We start from the raw sequence: 27,150 nt of genomic DNA, 5'->3' as shown, positions 1-27,150 counted from the left end.
TCTTGGCTCTGGCATGGGCTACAGAGCTAGTTCTGCTTCTTTTGGGTGTTCATTTCTATATGTATGGGTAATTCAAAGTGTGAAGAATTCTATCAGTTAAGCTACTGAAGTGGGTTATGTGTGGTTTCATTTGCTCTCCTTGTTGATTTAAATTTCTTTTGGGAGGATGGTATGGAGAGATTTGGACTGAGGGAGCCACAGTTATTTTATGGGAACTCGGAATATCTACTTTTACATTTATGTAATATATATGCAGGCACATACACCTGGTCATTGTGTACTTGGTACTTGTAGGGCATTCATTTGAAATTAGTCTCTAAAAATGGGGATGTGTTATAACTTTACCTGCCCAGTGTTCTTTATATTCAATTCCATGCATCTATGAGATAGTGAGCCACGGTTAGGGCTAGCATTTGCAACTGTGAACAGGTCCAGATATACTAAAAATGTGATTATGTTGTGTTTTCAGGTGTGTTTCCCAGCCCTTTATATAAGTCCTTTTCCTAAACTTTTAATGATAGGAAATTCATAAAGAATTCCTCATTTCTTTGGCTTAAAGTAATGATATAGTGATGGTAAATATATTCCAACTTCTGAGTAAACTCTTTTTTGTTTTATTTTGCAGAATCTAGACTGAAGAGGAAAGACTATTTTGTTGCATTTGATTACTTATATATTCCATGGAGCTGAGACAAGGAAGTGATGATTTGTTTGAGATTTGCCATTCTTGGTTTAGGCTCTGTCTTTGGTTAAAATGCAAATAATCTTAGAAAGATATAATAAATTTTCTTTGTCACAGCCATTTTTACTTTGGTGTGAATATCTTATGACATAAGTTGCAAGCTTCAAAGAAGGTAGGCAGATAATGTAAAAGAGTGAAGAGGATGGGATGGGTACGCTGATGGGCTGGAGACTTCATGGCCCTTTTGGAAGCAGCCCATACTTAGCTCCAGTCACTGGCTGTCAGATTACTTTTACCACACAAAAGACTGGAACAGTGCCAGGCACACAGGTACTCAATAAATGTGTGGGCAGGTCTGGGTGTGCCACATCTTTATATGTTTCAAGAGAGACTAGATATACTATGTCAACCAGGGAATTTTTACATGAAATCTCTAGACAAGTTTGTAAATTAGTTGCCAACATTTAACAAATTCTATGCTTGTCAAGCAAATCCTGTCCTGGTGCATCAGATTCACTTCTGAGTTTAAGTTTTGTTACGGAGTAGGAAGCAGGACTAGGCTCCTGATTTGGCGGGCGGAGCAAAACAAGATATTTGAGACTGTGGGCTCTGGTAATAAAACAGAAGAGAGGTAAAAGGTTAAAATACAGATGGAGCCCAGGACCTTGCCCATGCTTCTGAGATAGTCGGTGTGTAATCTGCATATTTTTGTTTCTTTGCTATCTACTCAAATTACTAAAAAGCATATGCATTATTCATTTCCTATGAAAATAGGACTATATTGATCAGTTTGCCACGTATGCTAGTAATTAATCTTGTTTGTTTTGGGCCAAAAGTCATACCTACCACTCGCCTCTATAAACTTCTAATTTTAATGAAAGTACATTCATGTATTTAATCTTTATTGCACATTGACTATTTTATTTTTAAAATTTAGCTTTTTTTCCCTCCCTGTTGATGGGTTCTTGTCTCTACATTTTAAATATCACTGATTCAAATTATTAGATTGGTGCCTGCCAGCAAGGAGAGTTATGCTGGCTAATCCAAGGGAAGGATTTGGTTGGAGAAACTGAACTAAAAACAAACTATATATATATATATATATAGTCAGACAAGAACAGAAACCAAAGATACTAATGGTTTGTTTGGGTTTTGTTCTATCTTGGAACAGGCTGTGTTTTAGGCATGAAAAAGAAATGATCTATTTGTACCATCTGGCTTTCAAATACTCCCACAGCCTTCTATGTTGGTAAATCTTAACTAGTGCCATCTCTGCAAGATCCTATATGATAATTCTTAAGCATTTGCTATCATAGCCTGGAGTATCCCTGAGCATGTGCAGAGTTTTACCACATTTTCCCATTGGCATAACATTTTTCACCCGCCCCTCCGCCCCCCCCCCCAAAAAAAAAGCAAAATAATTCAACTAAATTCAAAAGTCATCTGACCTTGCAATTACTTATGGACTGACGAAGCTACCTTTACCACCAAAGTTCAAAAATAAAAGATTTCTTGGCTCTCTCTGCTAGGTGGTGGGGAAATTACCAAAGTATTTGATAGCTTCAGGGGATTTGGACTCATCAGGATTCTATGTGTGGAGGTAACACACAATCTTTAACAATCCATTTAAAAAATGTTGACTTTTTTTTTTCATAGCACAGTATACTTGTTCCTAATTTTCTTGACAGCTCTATCTCTCTTTTTCATTCATTGTGCAACTAGTATTAGCTTGGTTGCTTGTTATGAGTAAAATCCAAAATCTTATATGTACTCCCTCGATGTAATATTATTTTAATTTAACTCCACAATTTTGTGAGTTCTGCAAAATGTTTGGAGATATGGTATACACAAAATACACTATGTAGTGTTTAACATACTTAGTATCTGTATTTAAACAAAATTAAAGTTTAAGATCAAAGGAAATCTAGGTTTTTCCTTCAATGAACAAAGGTCAAAGTTGAATTTAGAATCTTGTCTACAACATAAGCAACAGGGATAGTTGATTTGGTGAAACGTGTGAATATCAAAAAGCAAAATCTGCCTCTTGTGTACCAAGTGGTAAAACAGCACAGATTGCTTCCTGTCAAAATCACATTTATATTCATTTTTGGCCACAGCCACAACTAGTTTATCTGAGAACTCAACAACCTCCTCTGATGTTCTATTACATATGCTAGCCTTCAGCTTCCAGATAGGACACAAGTCTTGTCTAATTTAAAAGAAATGACATGGAACCAAGAGTTCTTAATATGTCTTTTCTTCTATTTAAGGATTTCCTGTTGCAGTCAGTAAATCAGACATTTGGGGCTCTCATGGTTAGCAATTACTCTAAAAGTTAACTATACTGTATACTGTAAGGTCTACATTAACTAGATTGGCAATACTGTGATGAGGTTCTGATCAGCAGGAAATTACAGTGGGTCATCTTGGACTCTCTTAATTTGTGCATTATTATTCTATAGAGATCAATAGGAGCCCCAAGGAAGGAGCTCTTGAGAAACCACACTGTGATCTGGAATTCCACATGGGTCTTTCCCATATTAGAGGATCTAATATAATATGGTATGTACTTTCATTAAAACACTATCTTTATTTTAGTGGGCTTGTGAATCTACCCAGGAGATTCCATGTTGGGGGATTGTACCTGGCCAAGAACCTAGCCTTCCTTGAGCAAATGATTCATCTGAAAAGACCTCATCTTTTATGTTCCTTGACTACGTATAAAATATAGGTGAATAGCATTTTTATGCTCTGAGTTAAATCTAAAATTCTGATACACTAACTTCTGACCATCTCATTCTAGCTATTCAGCTTGCTTACAGTCATAACTACCCTACAACATCATCTGGATCTCTGGACACTTGGATTCATCTCTCTTTCTTGTTTCCCATGCCATTAGCTTCCTCACCCTATTATCTTTCCCTACTAAGTTTGATTCTATGACTCACCACTTCAAAAACTTTATCATGAGCAACTATAATTTCTTTATCCCTTTTGTCTTCTTGTTGCACTTGGCCTGCAAGCCTCTATCTTGGTGCAAACAAAACATAGTCCCTATTTAACTTACTCTTCTTGAAACTCTCTACTTCAGTCCTTTACAAATATTTAGTCTTAGAGCCTCTTTACACTCTTAAAAATTACTGAGGAACTGAGAATGTTATAAGGAGATGTAGGTTATGTCTACCAATATTTTCTATATTAGAAATTAATATAACTTTTACAAATATTTATTAATTAATGTATTGAGTAATAAGAATAAAGCATTGCATTAAAACACAGATAACATATTTTATAGTAAGTAACTATATCTTACAAAGCCAAAAAAATTAGTGAGAAGAGTTGCATTATTGTATGTCTTTGAAAATCTCTTTAATGTTTGTCTGGCTTAAAGACAGCTGAACTCTCATATCTGCTTTTGCATGCAATCTCTTGTGATATCATATATATGACCTCTGGAAAACAGCATTGCACACTCATGAAAAAAATTATAGCAAAAAAAGACAAATAATGTCTTTGGGGTATTATGAAAATAGTTTTAATTTGTGAATCCTTCAAGAGATCTTAAAATCCCTGGTCCCTACACTACACATTGAGGAACACTGTTCTTATCGCCACCATCTAATGGTTTTCTTCCAACTGCTCTAGTTGCTTTTTCTAGTCTGCTTACCAGAGTTTTAGTCCCCCACCTCCTTGAATATTAGTATTCTGAGAGTTCCAGCCTCACAATACTTTTCCTTGTTATACAATGATTTTTGGTGTCCTCAAAGGTAGATGCCTCCAAAGTTTCAGTACCAGACATTTAATAAGAATCTTGACCTCTGTGTATATTTTCATTCTTAAACCTCTTCCTTCTTTACTCTACCTTGGCTAACAACATCACCATTTATCTAGTCCCTAAGCCAGACAACAACTGCTCTCTCACCTGCCACATCAAATCAATGACTAAGTCAAGTGTATTTTATCTCCTAAATACTTCTTTTTCTCCCTAATGATATATCACTCAGTTAATTTTTTAAAAATTATAGTTGACATTCAATATTATTTTATTTTAGTTTCAGATGTACAGCATAGTAGTTAGACAATTACATAATTTATGAAGTGATCCCTCAATAATTTAAGTACCCACCCAGCATCATACATAGCTATTATAATATTACTAGAGGCCCGGTGCACAAATTCGTGCATGGGTGGGGTCCCTCTGGGTGGCTTGCAGGGATAGGGCTGAAACCCACAGTCCAATGCTGACTGCAGCTCCTACCTGACTATCCCACTCATCCTGGCTCCACTGTGCCTGCCACAGGCTTGCGTCCAATCATTCCCTATTGGGAGAGGGTCGCGCTGCAGCAGTAGTGCTCACCAGCCATGAGCCCTGCGTTTGGCACCCTCCCAAAGGAAGTGGCCTGTGGGATCAGGCTGAAACTGGCTCTCCAACATCCCTGAAGGGGTCCCGGATTGCGAGAGGGTGCAGGGACCCCAGGCTGAGGGACCCCACCGGTGCATGATCAGGCCGGGGAGGGACCGTGCAAGGGCTCCAGGGCGTGTCTGGCCCATCTCAGTCCCAATAGGCCAGACCCAAGCAGCAAGCTAACCTACCGGTTGGAGCATCTTCCCCCTGGTGGTCAGTGCATGTCATTAGCATATTATGCTTTGATTGGTTGTTCAGTTGTTCTGCCATTCATTCTATTTGCATATTGCCCTTTTATTATATAGGACTGATTATATTTCCTATGCTCTACTATTTTTGTAACTTCTTACTCCCTTCACCTTTTTCGCCCTTATCCCCCCAAACTCTTCCATTCCATTTTCTCCTTCTCCACTCCCAGAAGTTTATGTTCTATCACTCACTTGGATTACTATTATGGTCTCTTAATTTGTCTTCATGACTTCGATTTTACAACCCCCATCACCATGCCTGCCAATTCCAACTTCCATATTGCCATTAGGGTGATTTTTTCTAAATGTAAATCTGAGCAAATAATTTTCTTGCCCTAATGAAAAACCATAAAAAACTCACCATTTGCTCTTGGAATGAATTATAAGCTCCTTACCATACTTAAATGCCTTTCATGATCTGTCCTGCTTACTTACTGTCTTCATTTCCTGCCATTCTACCATATATTCCATTTTTGCTTCCTCAGGTTTTCCAATATATTTTTCAATATATTCTCTGTAAAGGGGATATTGCTAAGGTCCAAAGAATGTGTCTGTATCCTGTAGTATCACCTCTTAGTTTGATAGTGATGAATCAGATATTCTGTTGGTTTGTATTGGCTCTTCCTACTCTGTCTGTTCTGTATGAAAATTCAGTCACATTTTTGAAGTTTAAAATGGGTTAACTTGCCATCTGTCTCAAAACTATTGCTCTAATTTAGTTCATGTTCACTTCAGAGTAAGTATAACTTAAAGGCTTATACAATGTGGGTCTTATATATTCATAAAACATATATGTTACATATGCATATATAATAACTAAGTGAAAAAGGAGTGAAATTTCCTTTATGCATCAGAATTCAAATTATTTAATTTGAAATCAGATATTTTTCAAGAGGACATTTTTTTGTGAATTTGCAAGATTGATTCTTGCTGTTTTTAAATTTCTTAAGTATGTAAAGCAAAATTACTAGCATGCTATCCAGTCCTCTGTTACTATGCCTTGAAGTTGATCTTTATCTATTTCAAAGCCTCATTTTAACTTCCCTGCTACAAAAATGTTAAATGGGAAGTACTTAGTAGGATGACTGCCTCTTCTAGAGACAACAAAATAATTTCTTAGTATCCATTACTCATTCACAAAAGAAATCCTCTTTCTTATTCTATGTCTTAAATCCACATAGCTACTAGCATTCCAAGAAAAAAATCAGTACAGTATTTGCCTTTCCTTAAAATGCCTTCATTTCATTTGTACCAATAGGTGCTAATTATCATTCTGTAAATTAGTTGCATGTGATACAGGTTTTTCCTGTCATTTTAGTATGTTTAATTTGGATTGAATTTATGCTTTTAATTATGACAGGTAAAGTGCCACTTAACATAGGAGGGATAAAACTTATGGAACACATTACACCAAAAGGTGATGCCAGATGAAAATATAAATCTCTTTTAAAGAAGAGTCTGATAAATGCATGGACGGCAGATTTATAATTGGACTGAAATTATACCATAATTTTGCAGATCTCTGCTTAGAGAGATAGCTAGAAAGTTAGTAGATTCATGGGTAGGAGGCAAAGTCAATGCTGATGCAGAAACTGCCATCATTATCATGAATGGATCCCTAAGAGTGAACTAGAAGTAGTAATAAGTACTAAACATGACATCAAAAGGATTGGTAATAGTCCACAGGATAAAGTAAAATGCTTTTTAGCATTTTATGCTGAGTCACTTCTTGAATGTTATAAGCTATAATACATTTTAAGGAAAATGTGTTTCAACCTAGATAAGGCCTTCAGATAGAAACACAAAACTATTGGAAGGGTCAAAAATAAAGACATAGTTACAGATAGTGGAAATAACAAACCCATTAGAGGATTCTTGTGCAACAGACATTCCAGCTCTGGAAAAACTATCTTAAATGACTTTGGGAAGAAGAGAAACAAAAGTAGTGCATGACAGGATAACTTATATGCTCACTACACTTATCTAGGCTCACACTAATAATCCTAATAATAATACTGTTCCACCAATAATAATCATTAATCTTTATTTAGACTGCTAAGCAATGTCCTGAATGTTTTATTTATTTATCTTTTTATAAATTTTATTGATTTTTTACAGAGAAGAAGGGAGAGGGATAGAGAGTTAGAAACATCGATGAGAGAGAAGCATCAATCAGCTGCCTCCTGCACACCTCCTACTGGGGATGTGCCCATAACCAAGGTACATGCCTTTGACCAGAATCGAACCTGCGACCCTTCAGTCTGTAGGCCGACGCTCTATCCAATGAGCCAAACCAGTCAGGACTGTCCTGGATGTTTTAAATGCTTCATTTCATTTAATTAAAAATAAAATTCACAAGAAATATGTTACTAGGATTCCCATTTTGTAGATGAGAAAAACTGAGGCACAGAGGCATTATGAAGTTGCTAGTAAGTTAAAGAGATAGTTTTTGGTATTATTTACCTACATTTAGAAAAGTTGTATGAAGGGCATGGTTTATTTAGATTTAAGGGGAAAACTCTATTGTTAGTCTCTCCTTTAAAAAAATCTAGATTCTTGAATTTTTTTAAATCCAAATTTGCCACATTTTATTTTATTTCTTCTCTGTACTGTGAGGTATTGGCACTTTCTTCATGAGGAAGGCAAAATGAATACATTCCACTCCTCTCTATCATTTTCATCATTTTCTTACTCCACTGAAATAATAGCCCCAGAAAGGGCAATTTGTACTAGTATAAAAGAGGCAGAAGCAAACACTAAAATCAGTGTTACTCAATTTTGGTAGAGAGCAAGGCCCTTTGCTCTCTTGAACAGTTTCATCCGTAAACTTTAGATCGGAGAACTGGGCTCAATATTCTCTCTCCTAATTCTGTATTAGTATCCATTCTGATTTACTTCCGACTTCCTACATAGAATGTCATGGGAAGGAGATATATGGACTTAACTTATTTCATCTGTAGAATTTGGACACTATCCACATCCCCTGAAGGTGGTATGAATCCCTACTAATTTCATGGCAAAAGAAAAGGAACATCAATGTGATTTACTGATGGTACTGGGTTGAGAGTCAGAAATCCCTCCTCCGCAACTCATTCAATGCAACAGACCTTTTGGCCCCAGGCACAATGTATTCCTGTGAATTTCTACTGCCTCTTATACAAACTGCTGACTGTAGAGAAACTTGATCAAAACATCAAAGATTACCAGAGAAGCCGTGTTTGTGCCCTTCACGACCATTGATGAAGTACCTTAACCTCGCCTTCTCTTGATACCTTGCATATGGTCATCTGTCTTCCTGACTACTACTTCATGTGGCTTATTTGTAAATTCAAGCAAATGTGCTTCCAACTGGCACTGATACATCACTGATGCCAAAATATCAGAGAGGATGAAGCATAAGGACATATTTTTTGATTCAGATGGAAAATATTACAGATTTATGGGAAAGTGATGACAATAGCTATTCTGTGATATCTTCATATAATCAGTACCTTTCCATGCCTCCCTTCACCAAATTTTATGACCTAAAAACTTATTCAAAGGAATTATTCTCTTGCTGACCCAAAAGATATAGTGGGGTAGGTGTAGGGATGGGGCTGGTTGCCTGAACAATCTGGCTCTGACTTTTCACGTACTGGATTTCCACTGCTTTCCAATGACCACTTACAGAGCCATAATGCAAAGCATGTCTATTGATGTCCCATTGATATTGATGTGATTTTCCCTAGTGGATTGAGGGCAGCACAGCATACAGCCATTAGTATCTAAAGGTTATGTATAATGGATAATAGAGGAAAATGAAATAGCAGAAAGGAATTTGCACTGGAAACAAGCAGTAACTAGTTTCAGTGAAAGATTTTACTTGGGTTATACAGTAAACTGCAAAGAAGGATTGAAGAAAAAACAATGACTCTTACAGATTCAGCAAGAGTTGAGAATTAAATAGTTTCATATTTTGAAATATATTACTTTCAAAATTTCAACCACACAAAGCCATATAAAAATCATCTTGTGTGTTACAATTCTTATGTGGCATCTTTCACCTGAATGAACATTTATGAATTCTTACTTTACCCTTCTGAGGTGATCAGCAATATGGCACAGATGGGGTAAATCAAGGAAGAGATATTTGCTGATTTACCCGAAGTCACATATTGCCCAGATCATGGCAGAACTCAGAACAAAGTTACAGTGTTTGCCATTAGCATCTCATGTTGAACCCATTCGATTTACTGTGCTAGCCTTTAGCCTGATACTTCTTTGTCTAAAATATCTCACAGTAAATCACTTCACTAGATGTCTCTCACCAATCAACAATCTTAGTTGCACTCACCATTACAATGGATGATCTGGGAAATCTAACGTAATTTGTAACTTAATAGGAAAAAAAATGTCAAACAAATGGGACTACATCAAAATAAAAAGCTTCTGCACAGTAAAAGAAACCATCAAGAAAACAACAAGAAAGCCCACTGCATGGGAGAACATATTTGCCAATGCTATCTCCGATAAGGGTTTAATCTCCAACATTTACAGGAACTCATACAACTTAACAAATAGAAGATAAACAATCCAATATAATAAAAAAAATGGGCAAAGGACCGAAATAGACACTGTTCGAAAGAGGACATACGGAAGGCCAGGAGACATATGAAAACATGCTCAAAGTCACTAATCATCTGAGAGATGCAAATCAAAACAAGAATGAGGTACTATCTCACACCTATCAGAATGGCTATCATCAACAAATCAACAAACTAAAAGTGCTGGCGAGGATCCAGAGAAAAAGAACCCTCTTACACTGCTGGTGGGAATGCAGAATGGTGCAGCCACAGTGGAAAACAGTATGGAGTTTCTTCAAAAAATTAAAAATGGAACTCCTCTTTGAACTAGTAACCCACTTCTAGGAATATATCCCAAGAAATCAGAAACATCAATCAGAAAGGACACATGGACCCTTATGTTCATAGCAGCAGAATTTACAATAGCTAAGATTTGGAAACAGCCTAAAATGCCCTAAATGCCCATCAGAAGATGAGTAGATTAGAAAACAGTGGTACATTTACACAATGGAATACTATGCTGCTGTAAAAAAGAAGGAATTCTTCTCATTTGCAACAGCATGGATGGACCTGGAGAGCATTATGCTAAGTGAAATAAGCCAGTCAGAGAAAGATAAATATCACATGATCTCTCTCATTTGTGGAATATAATAAACAACATAAACTGATGAACAAAAATAGATCCAGAACAGAGAAACACCGAACGGACTGTCAAACCTCAGAGGGAAGGCAGGGGAGAGTGTGTGTCAGGGGAGAGGGGTGTAAGAGATCAACCAAAGGACGTGTATGCATGCACATTAGCATAACCAATGGACATGGACACTGGGGAGGTGGGGGCTTGTCCTGGGGAGGGGAGTGTACCGGGAGGGGTCGATGGGGAAAAAAGGAGACATATGTCATACTTTAAACAATAAAAAAAGCAATAGTGACTATAAAAGAAGAATAGATTCATTTCTTAAAGAAAAAAGAAAAGAAAACAATTGTCTAGTGGATTTGTTTAGAAGCTACAGAGTTTACTGCAGTGGTAAAGGGGCCACAAGGCTTAGCACTCTTGCAGGGAGCAATGGGGGAAAGTGGTCATGTGTAATACTCTCAACAATAAAGATGAATAAAAAAGATTTAAAAAGAGCATGTGACTAGAGTCAGTCAGCTCTGGCTTAAAGCTCAGTGTCCCCACTTCTTATGATCTCTGAATTGAAATGTGCCATCTATGTGATTTTTTACTATTACTGTGCTTCAGTTTCATTTATAAAATATATTTAATACTGGTACCTATTTTTAAGGATTTTTGTGAAAATTAATTGAGCTAATGCAAATAAAGTGCTTAGTATAATTCTGTTATTTTCAACAAATTTTTAGTAACATGGTTGCTATGTATCAGGTACTGTTCTTGGTGCTGGGATATAGCCATAGACAAAATGGTTAATTCTGAGAACCAGTGAATTTTTGTAGTGAATAATAATTATAAAGTTGATAATGTTAAAACAATAATGATATTTAAAATCCTATATAATAAAAGGCTAATATGCAAATTGTCCCCATGGGTGGGAGTTCCACTGACCGGGAGTTAGACCACCAGGGGGTGGCACAGAACATGGCAGCCATCAGTGCAGCACTGGAAGTGGGCAGCAGTGGAGGTGCTGCCAGCCCTGATGGGCCCTGACGAGAGCAGGACCACTGCAGGATGGTGGAGCAGGTGAGTGGGTGGTGCCAGGCCAAGGCAGGTGCGAGTGGGGGCCCCAATCGCCCTGCCAGTCACCGCACAGATTGGCCCTGATCACCATCCAGGCCTAGGGACCCTACCCATGCATGAATTTAGTGCACTGGCCTCTAGTTCTATATAACAAAAGGGTAATGTGCAAATTGACCCTAATGGCGGAACCACCAAGAATGACTGGTCGCTATGGTGTGCACTGACCATCAGGGGGCAGACGCTCAATTCAAGAGCTGTACCCTGTGGTCAGTGCACTCCCACAGGGGGAGCTCTGCTTGGCCACAAGCCGGGATGATGGCTGCAAGCGCAGTGGCGGTGGCAGGAGCCTCTCCCACCTCCTCAACAGCGCTAAGGATGTCAGACTGCAGCTTAGGCCCAATTCTGTGGGGAGTGGGCCTAAGCCACAGTCAGACATCCCCCATGGGGTCTCAGACTGTGAGAGGGTGCAGGCTGGGCTGAGAACGCCCCCCCCCCCCCCGGCCCCGAGTGCATGAATTTTCATGCACTGAGCCTCTAGTTTATAATATAATTATTATGTTTTTGGCATTATATCAAGTGCTTTAGTTTTTTTCTTTTTAATTCTATTTGTTTATTCTTAAAGCTGTATCTCCAGTTTGTGGGCAAAAATATACCAACATGCCCGGCCAGTGTGGCTCAGTGATTGAGCATTGACCTATGAATCAGGAAGTCACAGGTTTTATTCCCGGTCATGGCACATGCCCAGGTTGTGGGCTCAATGCCAAGTAAGGGGTATGTAGGAGGAAGCCAATCAATGATTCTCTCTCATGACTGATGTTTCTATCTCTCCCTCTCCTTTCCTCTATGAAATCAATAAAAATATGCCAACATAAAATTTTTAGGGTTCTGAGTTTATGTTGATGATGATGGTTGATCTGTCATTGTGCAGGGTGTTGGGAGAAAGGATCCCATAGTTGTATTAAAACCCCTGCCTTAAGGAGATACTTAGAAGATAGTAAAATGTCTCACAGTGATCTGCAGAGTCAACAAAATTAATGACTTCTAATATATTCCTAGGGGTAAAAACATCAAGTGCTTTAGTTTTATCAATTCATTTAATTCCCGATGTGATACTGTTTTAGGCCCATTTTATAGTTGATGAAATTGAGTCCTTAAAAGTTTAAGAAATTTGCTCAAAGCAACAGGCCTAATAAGTGGCAGAGGTCAGATAAATCCATGATCATAGCTATTGTACTGTACTACCTGATTATCATGATAAATTTATATGCCATTGTTTTACCCCATAAAAAAGCATAGTAATGAAATGAATAAATATATAACCTAAACAAGTTTCACGGAATATAACACATTTGTTGTTGCAAGAGTGGCCATTATAACAAATTTAAATAGAAACATAGGTTTGAACACAGTATAAAACTAATAATCAAGAGCTTGATGTTACCTGGATTTGTTTACACCAGGGGTTAAGTCTTAGAGCTCAAACATTATCTCTCTATATAGTAACAGTTAATAGAAGATAACTCATAAGATAAGAGTTTGTCTTATAATTGAACAAGAACATTTTAAAGAGCCGCTAATGTAATTAAACTTTTTAAATTACTCCTTGTGTTGAATGTTTCCATATGAAAGTCACGTTTATATTACAGTACTTTCTCATTCCCCTCCTCCATTCCTTCAGCATTATTTCTCATTATAGGTTATTAAAAACCAAATAAACACATGTTGGGTTATCCTGAAATGTCTGAGATAAAAGAAACATTTTTATATGGTAAGATAATATTATCCACATTTAATAGTAGCATTGTTTAAATAAATTCAGATTGTACAGTGAAAATATAAAAGACTTAATCATACACATTAATAGAGGCTATGATCTTATATTGTTGACATTATCAGTGGCTTCTCTACAAAATACATGTGTATTTACTAGCCATTCCCTATTCTATGAGTCCTTTAAACATTGATTTTGTGAATATTTTTATTATTCAAATTTTGAAAAAAACTCAGAATCAACCAAATTTAGTTTATTATTTATAGCTAGAGGCCCGGAGCACAAAAATTTGTGCACTCGAGGGTAGGGGGTCCCTTAGCTCAGCCTGTGCCCTCTCGCAGTCTGGGACCCCTCGGGGGTGACCACTTGCTGGCTTACACCTGCTCCCCGGGGGATTGGGCCTAAGCTGGCAATCAGACATCCCTCTGGCAGCCTGGCAGCCCTCGGGGGATGTCTACTTGCCAGCGGGGAGCAGACCTAAGCTGTAGTCGGACATCCTTAGCGCTGCTGAGGAGGCACGAGAGGCTCCTGCCACCACCACTGTACTGGCAGCCGTCAGCCTGGCTTGTGGCTGAGCAGAGCTCCCCCTGTGAGAGCACACTGACCACCATGGGGCAGCTCCTGCATTGAGCGTCTGCCCCCTGGTGGTCAGTGTGTGTCATAGTGACCAGTCATTCCAAGTCCTTCTGTTGTTAGGGTCAGTTTGCATATTACCCTTTTACTATATAGGATAGAGGCCTGGTGCACAGGTGGGGGCCGGCTGGTTTGCCCTGAAGGGTGTCCCAGATCAGGGTGGGGGTCCCGCTTGGGTGCCTGGCCAGCCTGGATGACGGGCTGATGGCTGTTTGCAGCTGGTCAAACCCCCTTCAGGGTGGGGATCCCCACTGGGGTGCCTGGCCAGTCTGGGTGAGGGGCTGAGGGCCGTTTTCCAGCTGGCGGGCGACTGAAGCTCCCAGCCTCTTTTTATTTTTATTTTTTTTATTCTGGGATTTATTTACCTTCTATAGCTGTCACTGGAGCTGAGAGCCAGCTCCAGCTCTGAGGCCGTTGCCGGCTGAGAGCAGGTACCTGGGCTTTGTTTAGCTTCTATAATTGAAACTCTGTTGCCATCACTGGCACTCTAAGCTCTGAGGCTGCAGCTAGCTGAAAGCAGGTATCTGGGTTTGTTTAGCTTCTATAATTGCAACATTGTTGCATCCGGAGCTCAGAGCTGGGCTGCGGCAGGCAGGGAATCTTGGCTTCCTCCATCACTGGAGCGAGCAAGCCTCATGTTCACTTCAGCTGCGTGGCTGCCGGCCGCCATCTTTGTTGGCAGTTAATTTGCGTATCCTGCTGATTAGCCAATGGAAAGCGTAGCGGAGGTATGGTTAATTACCATGTTTGTCTATTATTAGATAGGATTATAGTTAAATCTAAATCACTTTTTGTCTACTTCTCAGAATCATATTCATTGTATCTTCCTGGGTCATTCTGCTTCAATTATGAAATCGGGTTAAACCTGAAAAGAAGTTATTAGTGACATACCTGGATAAAAGTTTTTTCCTACCATGATATTCTATTCATTCTAGGAATAGTGCTTCCACAAAATACATGTTTCTTAAGTTAATTTACATTTTAGACTGCAGAACCACTGGAGCAAGGAAATTAATGTTCAGTCAAAACAAAATGCCATCTGGAAAAATCAATACCATTTTCTATCAAGTGAGGTTTACTTTAATCAGGGTGACTGAAGAACAATAATTATTTTTCTTAAAAGTAAAAAGTGTCTCACAACTGTTTTCCTCTTTACTTTGTCAAACACAGTAACCACAAAGATTTGCATCCATTTACCTTGTAGAAATAAGAATACATTTTAAAGTCCCAGTTACAACTCTGAATTCTTGGAAAGAAATTATGCACTGGATTTTCTGATAGCTTCCAAATAACTACTACTTTAATGAAATTGCTACCTGAAAATTCAGTAGCACTATTATTGTTTAACTATAATTTAAGAAGCTATCGTAGCTTAGTCCTTATGACTTCTAATGAGGAAACCATAACAAACCTTTTAATTGAAAGGAAAATGGTTAACTACAGTAATTGCAATCAATAAGATTGTGTTAGTAGCATAAATATTTCTTCTCAAATAGCATTCCATACTCTCCTTAGCAGTATTTAAGGTTTGAAAGTGTAACAAAAAACTAATTAGAAATCCATTCGTTATTTATAATACTAAGTCTAGATTCAAATGTGTAGGACCCAGAGATGAGAGAGAACCACCACCGCCCAAGCAAAATAAGACTTTGATTAAGAAGAAAAGTGAGACATGGGAAAACGGGCTTACCAATCACGTAGGCCAGTAACAAGGCCAAAGTCACGGTGATTGCAGTGGCACTCAAGGCTGTACACTTCCAATTGCAGCACCTGTAAGGTTTGTTAAAGGTAAAGGCAGGTCTGGAGAAGGTGCTTCGAGGAAGTGGCCTGGGAGGCGGCGAGTACACAGTATTGGATGTCAGAGGGTAGTTCTGACTGGTTGCACTGAAGATAGCGGAGGAACCAGATCCATGTTTAAACAGGAAGTGTCTGTGATAAGGAAACAAAAATTTGGGCTTTTATCAATGCAGTTGCTACAAAAACAGAATCTCCACTAATTTCAAACCATCAGAGGAACTGGGAGGGGCTCAAATCAATTTTAATGTACCTAAGATTTAGCTCCAAATTGCCCTTGGTGTCTCCCTCTTGTTTTCTGATTTTAGACCTTTAAGAAGAAGAAAGAAATTCTCTGTTCCCTGCCTTTCTGGCTAGTGAATTTCTCACACTCTGAGCACTAATCTCCCGCATTTGATGTTATTTTCTATACTGTTCTCTTTCATTAACTATGATACTCAAGAGTAGATTCAAAAACAGAAACATCATCAGGCATTTGGTAATTTGAATGGAATTGGCCTAGAAACCAATATTTTATTTAGAGACTAGCTTTCACAGATATATTTTCATCCAATATTTTATTATAAAAATTGTCAAACATACAGATGTGAAAAATTTTTATATAATGAATAAACATACACTCACCAACTAGATTCTACAGTTAACATTGGACTCTACTCATTTTTTCAGATATTTACCCTTCTCTATGTTCTTATTTTCTTTCTTTTATAAAAAATATACTTTATTGATTTTTTACAGAGAGGAAGGGAGAGGGATAGAGAGTTAGAAACATCGATGAGAGAGAAACATCGATCAGCTGCCTCCTACACACCTCCTACTGGGGATGTGCCCGCAACCAAGGTACATGCCCTTGACCGGAATCGAAACCTGGGACCTTTCAGTCTGCAGGCTGACACTCTAGCCACTGGGCCAAACCAGTTAGGGCTTTACATTCCTATTTTCATCTATATGTCAGTCCATCTTAGATTCTAAGCATTTCAAAGTAAGTTGCATACATCAGTATACTCTTTTCACATATTTCAACTTGCATATTATTATCTAGAGTTTAATATTTTTATAGATTTTTAATATAGAATTTATACATGAAAAGTGTAGCTCTTTTAGATTTCACATATAAGTGATATCATATAGTATTTGTCTTTCTCTTTCTAATTTATCTCACTTAGCATAATGTCCTCAAGGTCCATTCAGGAATTTGTAAAAACAGACAGTAGAATGGTTACTGGGGCTCAGGGTCAGGGAATAAGAGAGACGTTTAAGGGTACAAACTTGCAACTAGTAGATAATTAAGTCCTGGAGATCTGATGTACAGAACAGTGAACACAGACAACAATATTGTATTATAGACATCAAACTTATTAAGAGACTACATCTTAATTATTCTCATCACAAAAAAAGAAATAATTCTGTGAAATAACTGAGGTGTTAGCTAACAATACAATGGCAATCACATTGGAATATGTAAATGTGTCAAATCAATGTGTTGTACACCTTAAACTTAGACAACATTATATGTAAATATATTTCTATCTCAGTCTTTAGTCATATGAAATAGGCTACATTATCCTCATTGCATGTTAAAGGAAATAGACACCTAAAGAGGTTAAATGACTTCCCTAAATAAACCTAGCTAGTGAATGACAGTGAAAATAGGAACCCAGGTCATTCTGGCTCCAAACCCCTTACTCGTAATCACTCTACTGGGCCACTTGGGCAGTAAAATGCACTGCTAAAGCAAGCACATTGAAGTGCCACATGTAAATGTACTACAACATAAAACCTCTCCACTAGCAAAGAGCCAACATCACCTTGTACATGTGCTATATGTCTCAAAGCATAAATCCTCAAGATTATTTAGACTGGTTTCTAGCTTCCATTTTTAAAGAACAAAAGCATATATATATATATATATATATATATATATATATATATATATACTCTCTACGTTAATGAAAAATATCCACATTAGAGAATTTTGCTTTATGGAGGGTAACTTGGCATTACACATCAGAAGCTTTCAAATATGCATATTCTTTGGCCCAATAATTATGCCCATATGAATTTATCCTCAGGAATGATGTGTATGACAATGCATATAAGAATTCACTCATTGAAGTGTTATTTATAATAGCAAAAAACAAATACCCAAAAGCACAGTAATAGGTATGTGGTTCAGTAAATCCTATCTAATAAAGAGGGAATATGCTAATTGGCCCTCATGCCATCACAAAGATGGCAGTGCCCACAGCCAATAAGGAGGGAATATGCTAATTGACTGTCCTGCCCTCAAAGATGGTGGTTCCCACAACCAATAAGGAGGGGATATGCTAATTGACTGCCCCACCCTCAAAGATGGCAGCACCCACCGCCACAAGATGGCCAACAGGAGAGGGCAGTTGGGGGCAATCAGGCCAGCAGGGGAGGGCAGTTAGAGGAAACTGGGCCAGCAGGGGATGGCAGTTGGGGGCAACCAGGCCAGCAGGGGATGGCAGCTGGGGGCAACTGGGCTGGCAGAGGAGGGCAGTTGAGGGTGACCGGGCCAGCAGGAGAGGGCAGTTGGGGGGCAACCAGGGCTGCAGGGGAGGGCAGTTGGTGGTGACTGGGCTGGCAGGGGAGGGCAGTTGGGGGCAATCGGGCCAGCAGGGGAGCAATTAGGCATCGATCAGGCTGGCAGGGGAGTGGTTAGGGGGTGATCAGGTTGGCAGGCAGCAGAAGTTAGGGGCAATCAGGCAGGCAGGCAGGCAGGCAGGCAAGCAGTTGAGAGCCAGCAGTCCCGGATTGTGAGAAGGATGAGGGATGTCTGACTGCCAGTTTAGGCCTGATCCCACAGTGGGACATCCCCCAAGGGGTCCCAGATTGGAGAGGGTGTAGGCTGGGCTGAGGGACACCCCCCCAGTGCAACACTTTCATGCACCAGGCCTCTAGTCTACATGTAAAAGGCTAATATGCAACGAGTCCCCTCAGGAGTTCAACTGGGAGACAGAGAATTCACTTGTTATGACATGCGCTGACCACCAGGGGGTGGTGTGGAACATGGCGGGCGGCCAGCAGTGGTGGCAGGGTGCTGAGGAAGTGAGGGAAGGAGGAGGCAGGGAGGTGGGAGGGACCCTACGGTGGCAGCACGTGGGTGGTGAGGTAAGGAGGAGGTGGAGGTGGGGAGGCAGGGAACCTGATCGGCCCTGAATGCCAGCCAGCCTAGGGACTCTACCCATGCACAAATTTTGTGTGCCGGGCCTCTAGTTCTTTTATAAATACATAGTAGAATACTATGCAGCATTACAAATTTTATTGTAAAAGTATATCTATTCACTATAAAAAATCATTACAGATATCACCAAGTGTAAAAAGGTAGGCTTTAAGACAGTTTTGGCAATCTATATATATAAAAGCCTAAGTGACCATTATGACTGGTCGAATGAACGACTGGTTGACCGGTGGCTATGATGTGGACTTACCAGCAGGGGGTAGACATTCAACACAGGAGCTGTCCCCTGATGGTCAGTGTGCTACCACAGCCAACCTCCTGCAGCCAGCCAACCTCCTGTGGTCCCTCCACCTCCCGCCAGCCCTGATTGGCCCAGATCGCTGGCCAGGCCAAGGAACCCCAAATTCGTGCACTGGGCCTCTAGTAGGATATAAATTTTGAACTTTAAAAGGTATATATATAATTTGTGTTCCCTTTGCATAATAAGGGTATTTTAAAAGTTTTATGCCTTGAGCTTATATTGCTTTTGGAACTAGTATCAAAGAGATTGGGGGTAGGGTAAGTGACAAAAATTGTACTGGCTAACACCCACCATATGCCTAGTTGGTCCTATTTATGTGAACACGATTTATCGAGCACCTAAGAAGTCCAGGCATCAAAGTAAGTACTTTATATGCATTATTTTGATCCTCATACATTGTAAAGTTGATATTATTATTCTAATCTTACAGTTGATGAAACAGAAGCCAAACGAGGTTTAGTAGGAGTAGAGTGGTAGTTGTAGTTATCATAATGATAAGAAGAAGTTAGCATTCATTAAATGCTTATTTGTGCCAGGCATTGTTCTAAATACTTCAGAGTATTTTATTTAATCTTCACAACAATCCTATTACCTATGTTCTGCCAGATAGATAAGAAAACTGATGCACAGAGTGGTTAAGTAACTTGTCCATGGTCCCAAAGCTAGTAACTGGTGAAGCTGAGTTCCAAACCCAAGCAATTTCGCTACAGAGCCATCCTCTTACCCACTACACTACAGTACACTATACTAGGGTTACGCAGTGAGTAAGCATATTAAGATTTGAATCCAGGCCTAAAAAGGCACAGAAGAAGTATGCTTGCTATTGATTTTGGCATATGGATAATACTTGATTGAGCCATGCTATTAGCCTTTTCCTTTGGGACCAATGACAGAAATATGAGAATCAGAGTTCGAAGGAATCTCAGAAATCAATAGCCCAGCACCTCATTTTGCAGTTAGGTAAACCAAGACCCAGAGAATAAAAGTGAATTACATAAAGGTAACATAGGTAGTCTAAAGGCATGAATGAACTTAGGATCTGGTCTCTTTCCAAACGGTGTATTTCCATTGGCCCACACTACCTGCCAACCACAGTCTCCACTGGATCAGCACCAGGTTCTAATCTCCTGGGTTAATTGAATCAGGTTAAACAAATACAATCTGTTTTAGCAATACTACGGGATACGTATCATCTTCTTCATGTCACATGCTTTTATAGTACCTTTTAAATACCACCTTAACTATTTTGGATGAATGTGGTTCATTACAAAGAAGCTATTCTTTCATTGTTAAGAACCTAAAGGAGTCATTGCTGCTTCTAAAGGCACTCAAATTTATCCTTAGAATGGAGAAACATTATATAGTAGAAATAAGAACACATATATTTTATTGAAAAAGTGACATAGCATTATGCTCCCTGCATCTGAATGCACTTCCTTTTGAGGCCCTGAAATCATCGTCCTCGTGTCACAAGGAAATGGATTTCTTCTTTAATGTCTGGTTAGCTCCCCCAGCCTGTGTTTTCCCCTTTGGCCATCTAATTGACTAGTGAGCAAAAAGTGTAGCATTTTTGCAGACAGCAGAGTAGGATTGTTTCCCCATCTCCCCACCCCTGCCCTGCGGTTACTCTGGAGTTGACAAATATCACGTATAAAAGATCCTGTATAGCAACACTCTGATATGTTCCTAACGGATAAAAGAGAAGCCCAGCAGTATGGAGCTCTTTTGTTTAATGTTTGAAGATATAATCTTCGATCCTTTGCATATTAAAGAAGGAAAACAATTGGATTTTTGAGACATCGTAAGTGGCCCAATATGTTGGATATTGATTTGGTTTGGTAGATCATTAAGAAGCAGAAAAAAAGACCAAAAAAAAGAGAGACAGCATTGTTGGCTATTATGATGGCAATTACAAGCAATAATCAATATCCCTGAGCACTGTAATTTCATCCTGATATACACCAAAGGATTTCCAAATGCAGTTTCATAAGTAAAATATTACAATATAATGAATAAATTCAACAGTCGGCAGCAGAGCAACATTCAAACTAATTCATATTTGAATGGAATCCAAATCACAGTCCTCAGTAAGGGGAGATAATAAAATGAGTTCATATACTGAGATTCCTGTTTTCTTATTAACAAGCTGAGATTAAGATTCTATGCTGAAGGAGATCTCTCTACTTTAATGTGCATCGTGAAAAACAGCAATGCAAATGCTCTGCATTGTCATAGGCTTTGCAGTCCATTGTTGGAAAGTGAAGTTACTGCTTAAATGTGTTTTCACAGTGCCTGAAAAAAGTAGCCGCATAAAGACAAATGCACAGTGCTAGACTTCAGCTATGTGCTCATAAAATCAGATCATCTGTCTAAGCACATTGCTTTTCCCTGGGGACCTGAGGATATACTAAAATGTTGCTATCAATTTCATACAATTGCGTTTTTTTCCACAGAGCAAATGATAAAAATGCAGTCCAAGAGTTTATGTGTAAGTAGTACTCTCCTTTGCATCTGTTTTAATATTCAAGTTCAAATTTAAAAAGGAAAAGCAAGATATTGCCAAAGGAAATGGGCATATAAGGAAATTGAAAAAAAAAATCTTCAAGACTGATGAGACCCAGTGGTGGTAAATGGGAATATAATAAATGCTCCTGTAAGGATTTTAAAATCATCTATAAAAATCATCTATAAACCCCTCACACTACATAATTCTGAGGGTATCTGTTAGCACTAAATAGGAAACAGACAGAAATCTACAGCTTTGTAACAACAGATTCATAAATAACCGATGGATTTTTTCTTTTACATCTTGTACACATGCTTATGAGATGAATATCTAAACCTGTATTCCCTTAGATATAAGCACCTGACTCATTTTTATACCTAGAGGAAGAAATTCAACTTACTTCCAGTTAGAAGCTGAGGTTGTTTTTTAAAAAATAAAAAAGAAGACTGCATTGAAAAGGCCTTCAGTCAATTATTAAGACCAAATCACATTAAGATAGAATACTGGAATCTAGGATTTAAATATTCTTTTAAAAAATTATAAAATCTATTTGTATTGTGATAAACCCCCACAAAAATACAATTTACCATCCTAACCATTTTGAAATGTACAGTTCAGTAGTGTTGTGTATCACACTGTTGGAAAACAGATCTCCAGAACATTTTAAACTTGCAAATCTGAAACTATATACTCATTACACAGTAATTTCTCTTTTCCCCCTCCCCACATTTCCTGGTAACCACCAATGCTATTTTCTGTTTCTGTGAATTTGACAACTTTAGACAAGTCATGTAAGTGGAATCATATAGTACTTTTCTTTTTGTGACTAGTTTATTTCACTTAACACAATGTCCGAAAGGTTCATCCATGTGTAGCATACGACAGGATTTCCTTCCTTTCAAGGCTGAATAATATTCCATTGTCTATATACCACATTTTGTTGATCCATTCATTTTCAGGGCATTGGAGTTGCTTTAACTTCATGGCTATTGTAAATAATGCTGCTGTGAACATGGGTGTGCAAATCTCTCTTTGAGATACTGCTTTAAATTCTTCTGGGAATACATATATCTCCAGTAGTGGTATTGCTGGATCATATAGCTCTATCCTTAATTTTTGAGAAACCTCCATACTGTTTTCCATATAATTTGTATCATTTTACAATCCATCAATGATACAAAAGGGTTCCAATTTCTCTATTTTCTTGTTCACACAGATTTCGTATTTTTGTGATAGTCATCCTAATGGGTGTGAGGTGACAACTCTTGTGGATTTGATTTACATTTCTCTGTTGATTAGTGATGTTGAGCATCTTTTCCTTTGCTTGATGGCTGTTTTTATATCTTCTTTGAAGAATGTGTATTCAGAGTTATATATTCTTATGCCTCCAAAATCACAAGAAAATAAAACAAAATGCTATGCTGGATCACCCCATTTTCATCTCTGACAAGACTATCTAGTGTTGTTTTGTGAAAAACCATGGTATCTGGCCAAGGTATCAATCTCAACATCTCTAGTCTTCCCTTAATAGCCCATTCTTTTTAGAAAATATATTTTATTGATTTTTTACAGAGAGGAAGGGAGAGGGATAGAGAGCTAGAAACATCGATTAGAGAGAAACATCGATCAGCTGCCTCCTGCACACCCCCTACTGGGGATGTGCCCACAACCAAGGTACATGCCCTTGACTGGAATTGAACCTGGGACCCTTTGAGTCCACAGGCCAACGCTCTATCCACTGAGCGAAACCGGTTAGGGCAATAGCCCATTCTTTATACTCTCTTATTGATGTTAACTGTCATTATCAGCTTGGACAACTTTCTGGGGTAACAAGTTGTACTTCTCTACTAAAAGCTACATAATAAAAGATTTTATTTTATTTGTGCCAGGGTCCCTTCTTCAAAATTTTAAGCCATCCCATCTATATGTCCCCTCCAAACCTAATATGCCAAGTGTTCATAAAAAGTCTATGCTCGCTCCATGTCGTTCATAAATTTTAAAAAGATTTGCTGGGTATCTTTCCTAAGCCTTATTTTTTCTAGGCTTAAACTTTAGTTCTACAATCTATGGTCTAGATTGGTAGTCTTATGATTTTGCAAGTAGGATAATGATGGGAGAGCTCTTTTTTAAATCATTCTGTGGCTTTCATTTCCTCTCCTCTTTTATTTTTATTTACTTTTAAAAGATTTTTTTATTGATTTTGAGAGAGGAAGAGAGAGAGAAACATTGATGTGAGTGGGAACATTGATTGGCTGCCTCCTGCATACCTCCTCCTGGTAATCGAGCCCGCCACCTAGAAATGTGCCCTGATCAGAAATCAAACCAGCAACCTTTCAGTGCACAAGACAATGCCCAACCAACAGCCATACTGTCCAGGGCATCCTCTCCTCTCTTGATCAGAAATAATGTCTGCCCTCCCCCTTCAACTGCCTCCAGAGTTTACATTCCTTGAGGGCAGGGCCTAGGTCTTAATTTCCAAGTATGTTGTCTCATATTCTAAAGATACTCAGTGAATTATACACTGAGTGGCCAGGTTATTATGACCACCTGATGTTTGTAGGCAAATTAGCTATAATTTCACGCTGAAGTTGCTAGAGGGCCAGATCATTATAAACGTCTGAATAGCATAACATACCTAAGTATCAAGCTGATCAAGTTCATCCTATCATGTTGATGGAGTATCACAATGGAGATGACTTCTTCCAACAAGACAATGAGCCATGCCACGGTGCTCGTATTGTGCAGGAGTGGTTTCAAGAACATGAGGGAGACTTTACCTTGCTTAGGTGGCCCCCACAATCACCAGATCTCAATCCAATTGAGCATTTGTGGGATGAAATTAAAAGAGCCATCAGGCAGCTGGTTCCACAACCATCAGATCTCACAGAACTGGAAAGTGCTATTCATCAGGCATGATGTCAGATTCCTTGCATCACCTTTCAACATCTCGTGGAGTCAATGCCAAGAAGAATCACCGAAGTACTGAAGGCAAAAGGTGACCCAACGAAGTACTGATGGGGTGGTCATAATAATATGGCCGGTCATAATAATCTGGCCCCTCAGTGTATATTGATTTGTATAATGACTTTGCTTCTTCTAAAAGACTCTTAATTCACTGTACAAAAGGAATGGGACTTGGGGACTCTAAAATAAGTGTTTCACTTATAAGAAACTATCCTTGGTTTATCAAATGTAAAAGGACAACCATATGCCTTTTGTTTTCCAATAATTTAAAAGAAACAAAAGAATAAAAGAAATCGTTGATTCATATTTCATCTGTTTCTGTGAGACATTTGTGTAATGAATTACTGTCAATGAAAATACTAATAATTAGAAATGATCACTGTTAATGATAATGATAACAGCAATGACCTTTTATTGAGCCTCTACTACAAGCATGCCAAACTCAAAGGCAACACGGGCCAAATAAACAAAGTTTAATTATATGTGGGCCACAAAAAACAAAAGCTTCAATTTTCGTAGAAATGTAGGTTTATTTCCGTAGAGCAGTGATGGCGAACCTATGACACGCATGTCAGAGGTGACACGCAAACTCATTTTTTTGGTTGATTTTTCTTTGTTAAATGGCATTTAAATATATAAAATAAATATCGAAATTATAAGTCTTTGTTTTACTATGGTTGCAAATATCAAAAAATTTCTATATGTGGCACGGCACCAGAGTTAACTTAGGGTTTTTCAAAATGCTGACACACCGAGCTCAAAAGGTTCACCATCACTGCCCTAGAGACATGCTGAATACAAAGGGCTGAAATAAATTAGTAATCATTAACATAAAATAATAGAACATTTAATAAAATTAATATTTTTTTCTTGAAAATTAACTTACTAGACACTGAATAACTGCACAAATTAATAAGCGTAATGCAAATAAACCTATTTTTCTTGTTCTCCGAAAGAGAAATATTTCCTGTTGCGCACACTAAACAAGTCAGTCCAAGACTAACGACATGGCAATCGGCTGCTAAAATATTCACTGCTAGTATTAGTGGAGAGAAATGGTGCGCCTGCACACATGGCATGTAAGGGAAATGAATGCAACATGATTATAGTAATCAATCATTAGCGAACGTTGTAGTTTGTTATTAATAATTATGTATAACAGGATATTGTAAAAATTAGGTTATGAAATTTTTATTAAAACGTTTCTCACATACTGTTATGTTGGCTGGGCCGCAAAAGTATTTGTTGTGGGCCACATGCAGCCCTTGGGCTGTGAGTTTGACATGCTTGCTCTACTAAGTGCCAGGTACTCTGCTAAAATATCACATGATCTCACTCATTTGTGGAATATGATGAACAAAAACAGATCCAGAGACACAGAAGCATCGATCAGATGCTCAAACCTCAGAGGGAAGGTAGGTGAAGGTGGGGGTAAGAGGGAGAGATCAACCAAAGGACTTGTATGCATGCATATAAGCCTAACCAATGGACACAAACACCAGGGGGGTGAGAACATGAGTGTGGGGGGGCAATGGGGGGATAAGGACACATATGTAATACCTTAATCAATCAAGAAAGAAAAAAATACTTTGTGTTTTCTTCCTCACCAAATCCTCACAATAACCGTATAGGTAGATGATATTATCCACATTTCACAGTTGCAGAGACTGAGGATCAGCTATTAAGGTAAAATAAATTTCCCAAGGTCATACAACTGTTAAGTGATAATAGTGGGAAATCTACTTCTGTTTTGCTGAATACTAGAGCATAAGCTACATGAGAGTAGAAATGTCTATCTTATATACTGCAGTATCCCCAGCATCTACAATGATGCTTAGCAAATAGTTGGTGTTTGGTAAATATTTTTAAATCCATACATGAACTATAAAACTCGTTCACTTAACCATTGTGCAATACAATCTTATGATATCATTGTTATCACTCGTGATGTTAATCTTTAAGATAATAAAATCTTCTTAATTCACATGATCATCTGGCATTTTATCTTTTTAAAATGAATATATATATATGTATGTATGTATAATACAATATACTAGAGGCCTGGTGCATGCAATTCATGCACAGGAGCGGGGGGGTCCCTCAGCCTGGCCTGCACCCTCTCCAATCCAGGACTCCTCGGTACTGCTGGCTCCTAACCACTCACCTGCCTGCTGGCCTGATCCCCTAACTGCTCTCCCCTGCTGGCCTGATCCCTCTAACTGTTCTCCCCTGCTGGCTTGATCCCCCTAACTGCTCTCCCCTGCCAGCCTGATTACCTCTAACCGCCTCTGCCTCAGCCCTGCCACCATGGCTTCGTCTGGAAGGACATCCGGAAGGTTGTCTGGAAGATGTTCAGTCTAATTAGCATATTACACTTTTATTAGTA

The 27,150-nt window shown here is 38.6% G+C and overlaps 1 protein-coding gene across 2 annotated transcripts in view; it reads right to left on the bottom strand.

Moving 5' to 3' along the window:
- TENM1 (teneurin transmembrane protein 1) overlaps positions 1-27,150 on the bottom strand; it is a 641,347-nt gene that overhangs the window by 359,120 nt on the left and 255,077 nt on the right. For both annotated transcript variants that reach the window (XM_059680479.1, XM_059680478.1), the window contains one exon: positions 15,685-15,923. In XM_059680479.1, the coding sequence (XP_059536462.1) occupies positions 15,685-15,923 (239 nt within the window). The remainder of the gene's footprint in view (positions 1-15,684; positions 15,924-27,150) is intronic.

This window comes from Myotis daubentonii, chromosome X (assembly GCF_963259705.1).
Source record: "Myotis daubentonii chromosome X, mMyoDau2.1, whole genome shotgun sequence".
NCBI lineage: Eukaryota > Metazoa > Chordata > Mammalia > Chiroptera > Vespertilionidae > Myotis > Myotis daubentonii.
Note: the sequence above shows the minus strand (reverse complement) of the source record. Positions and strands in the feature narration are given on the sequence as shown.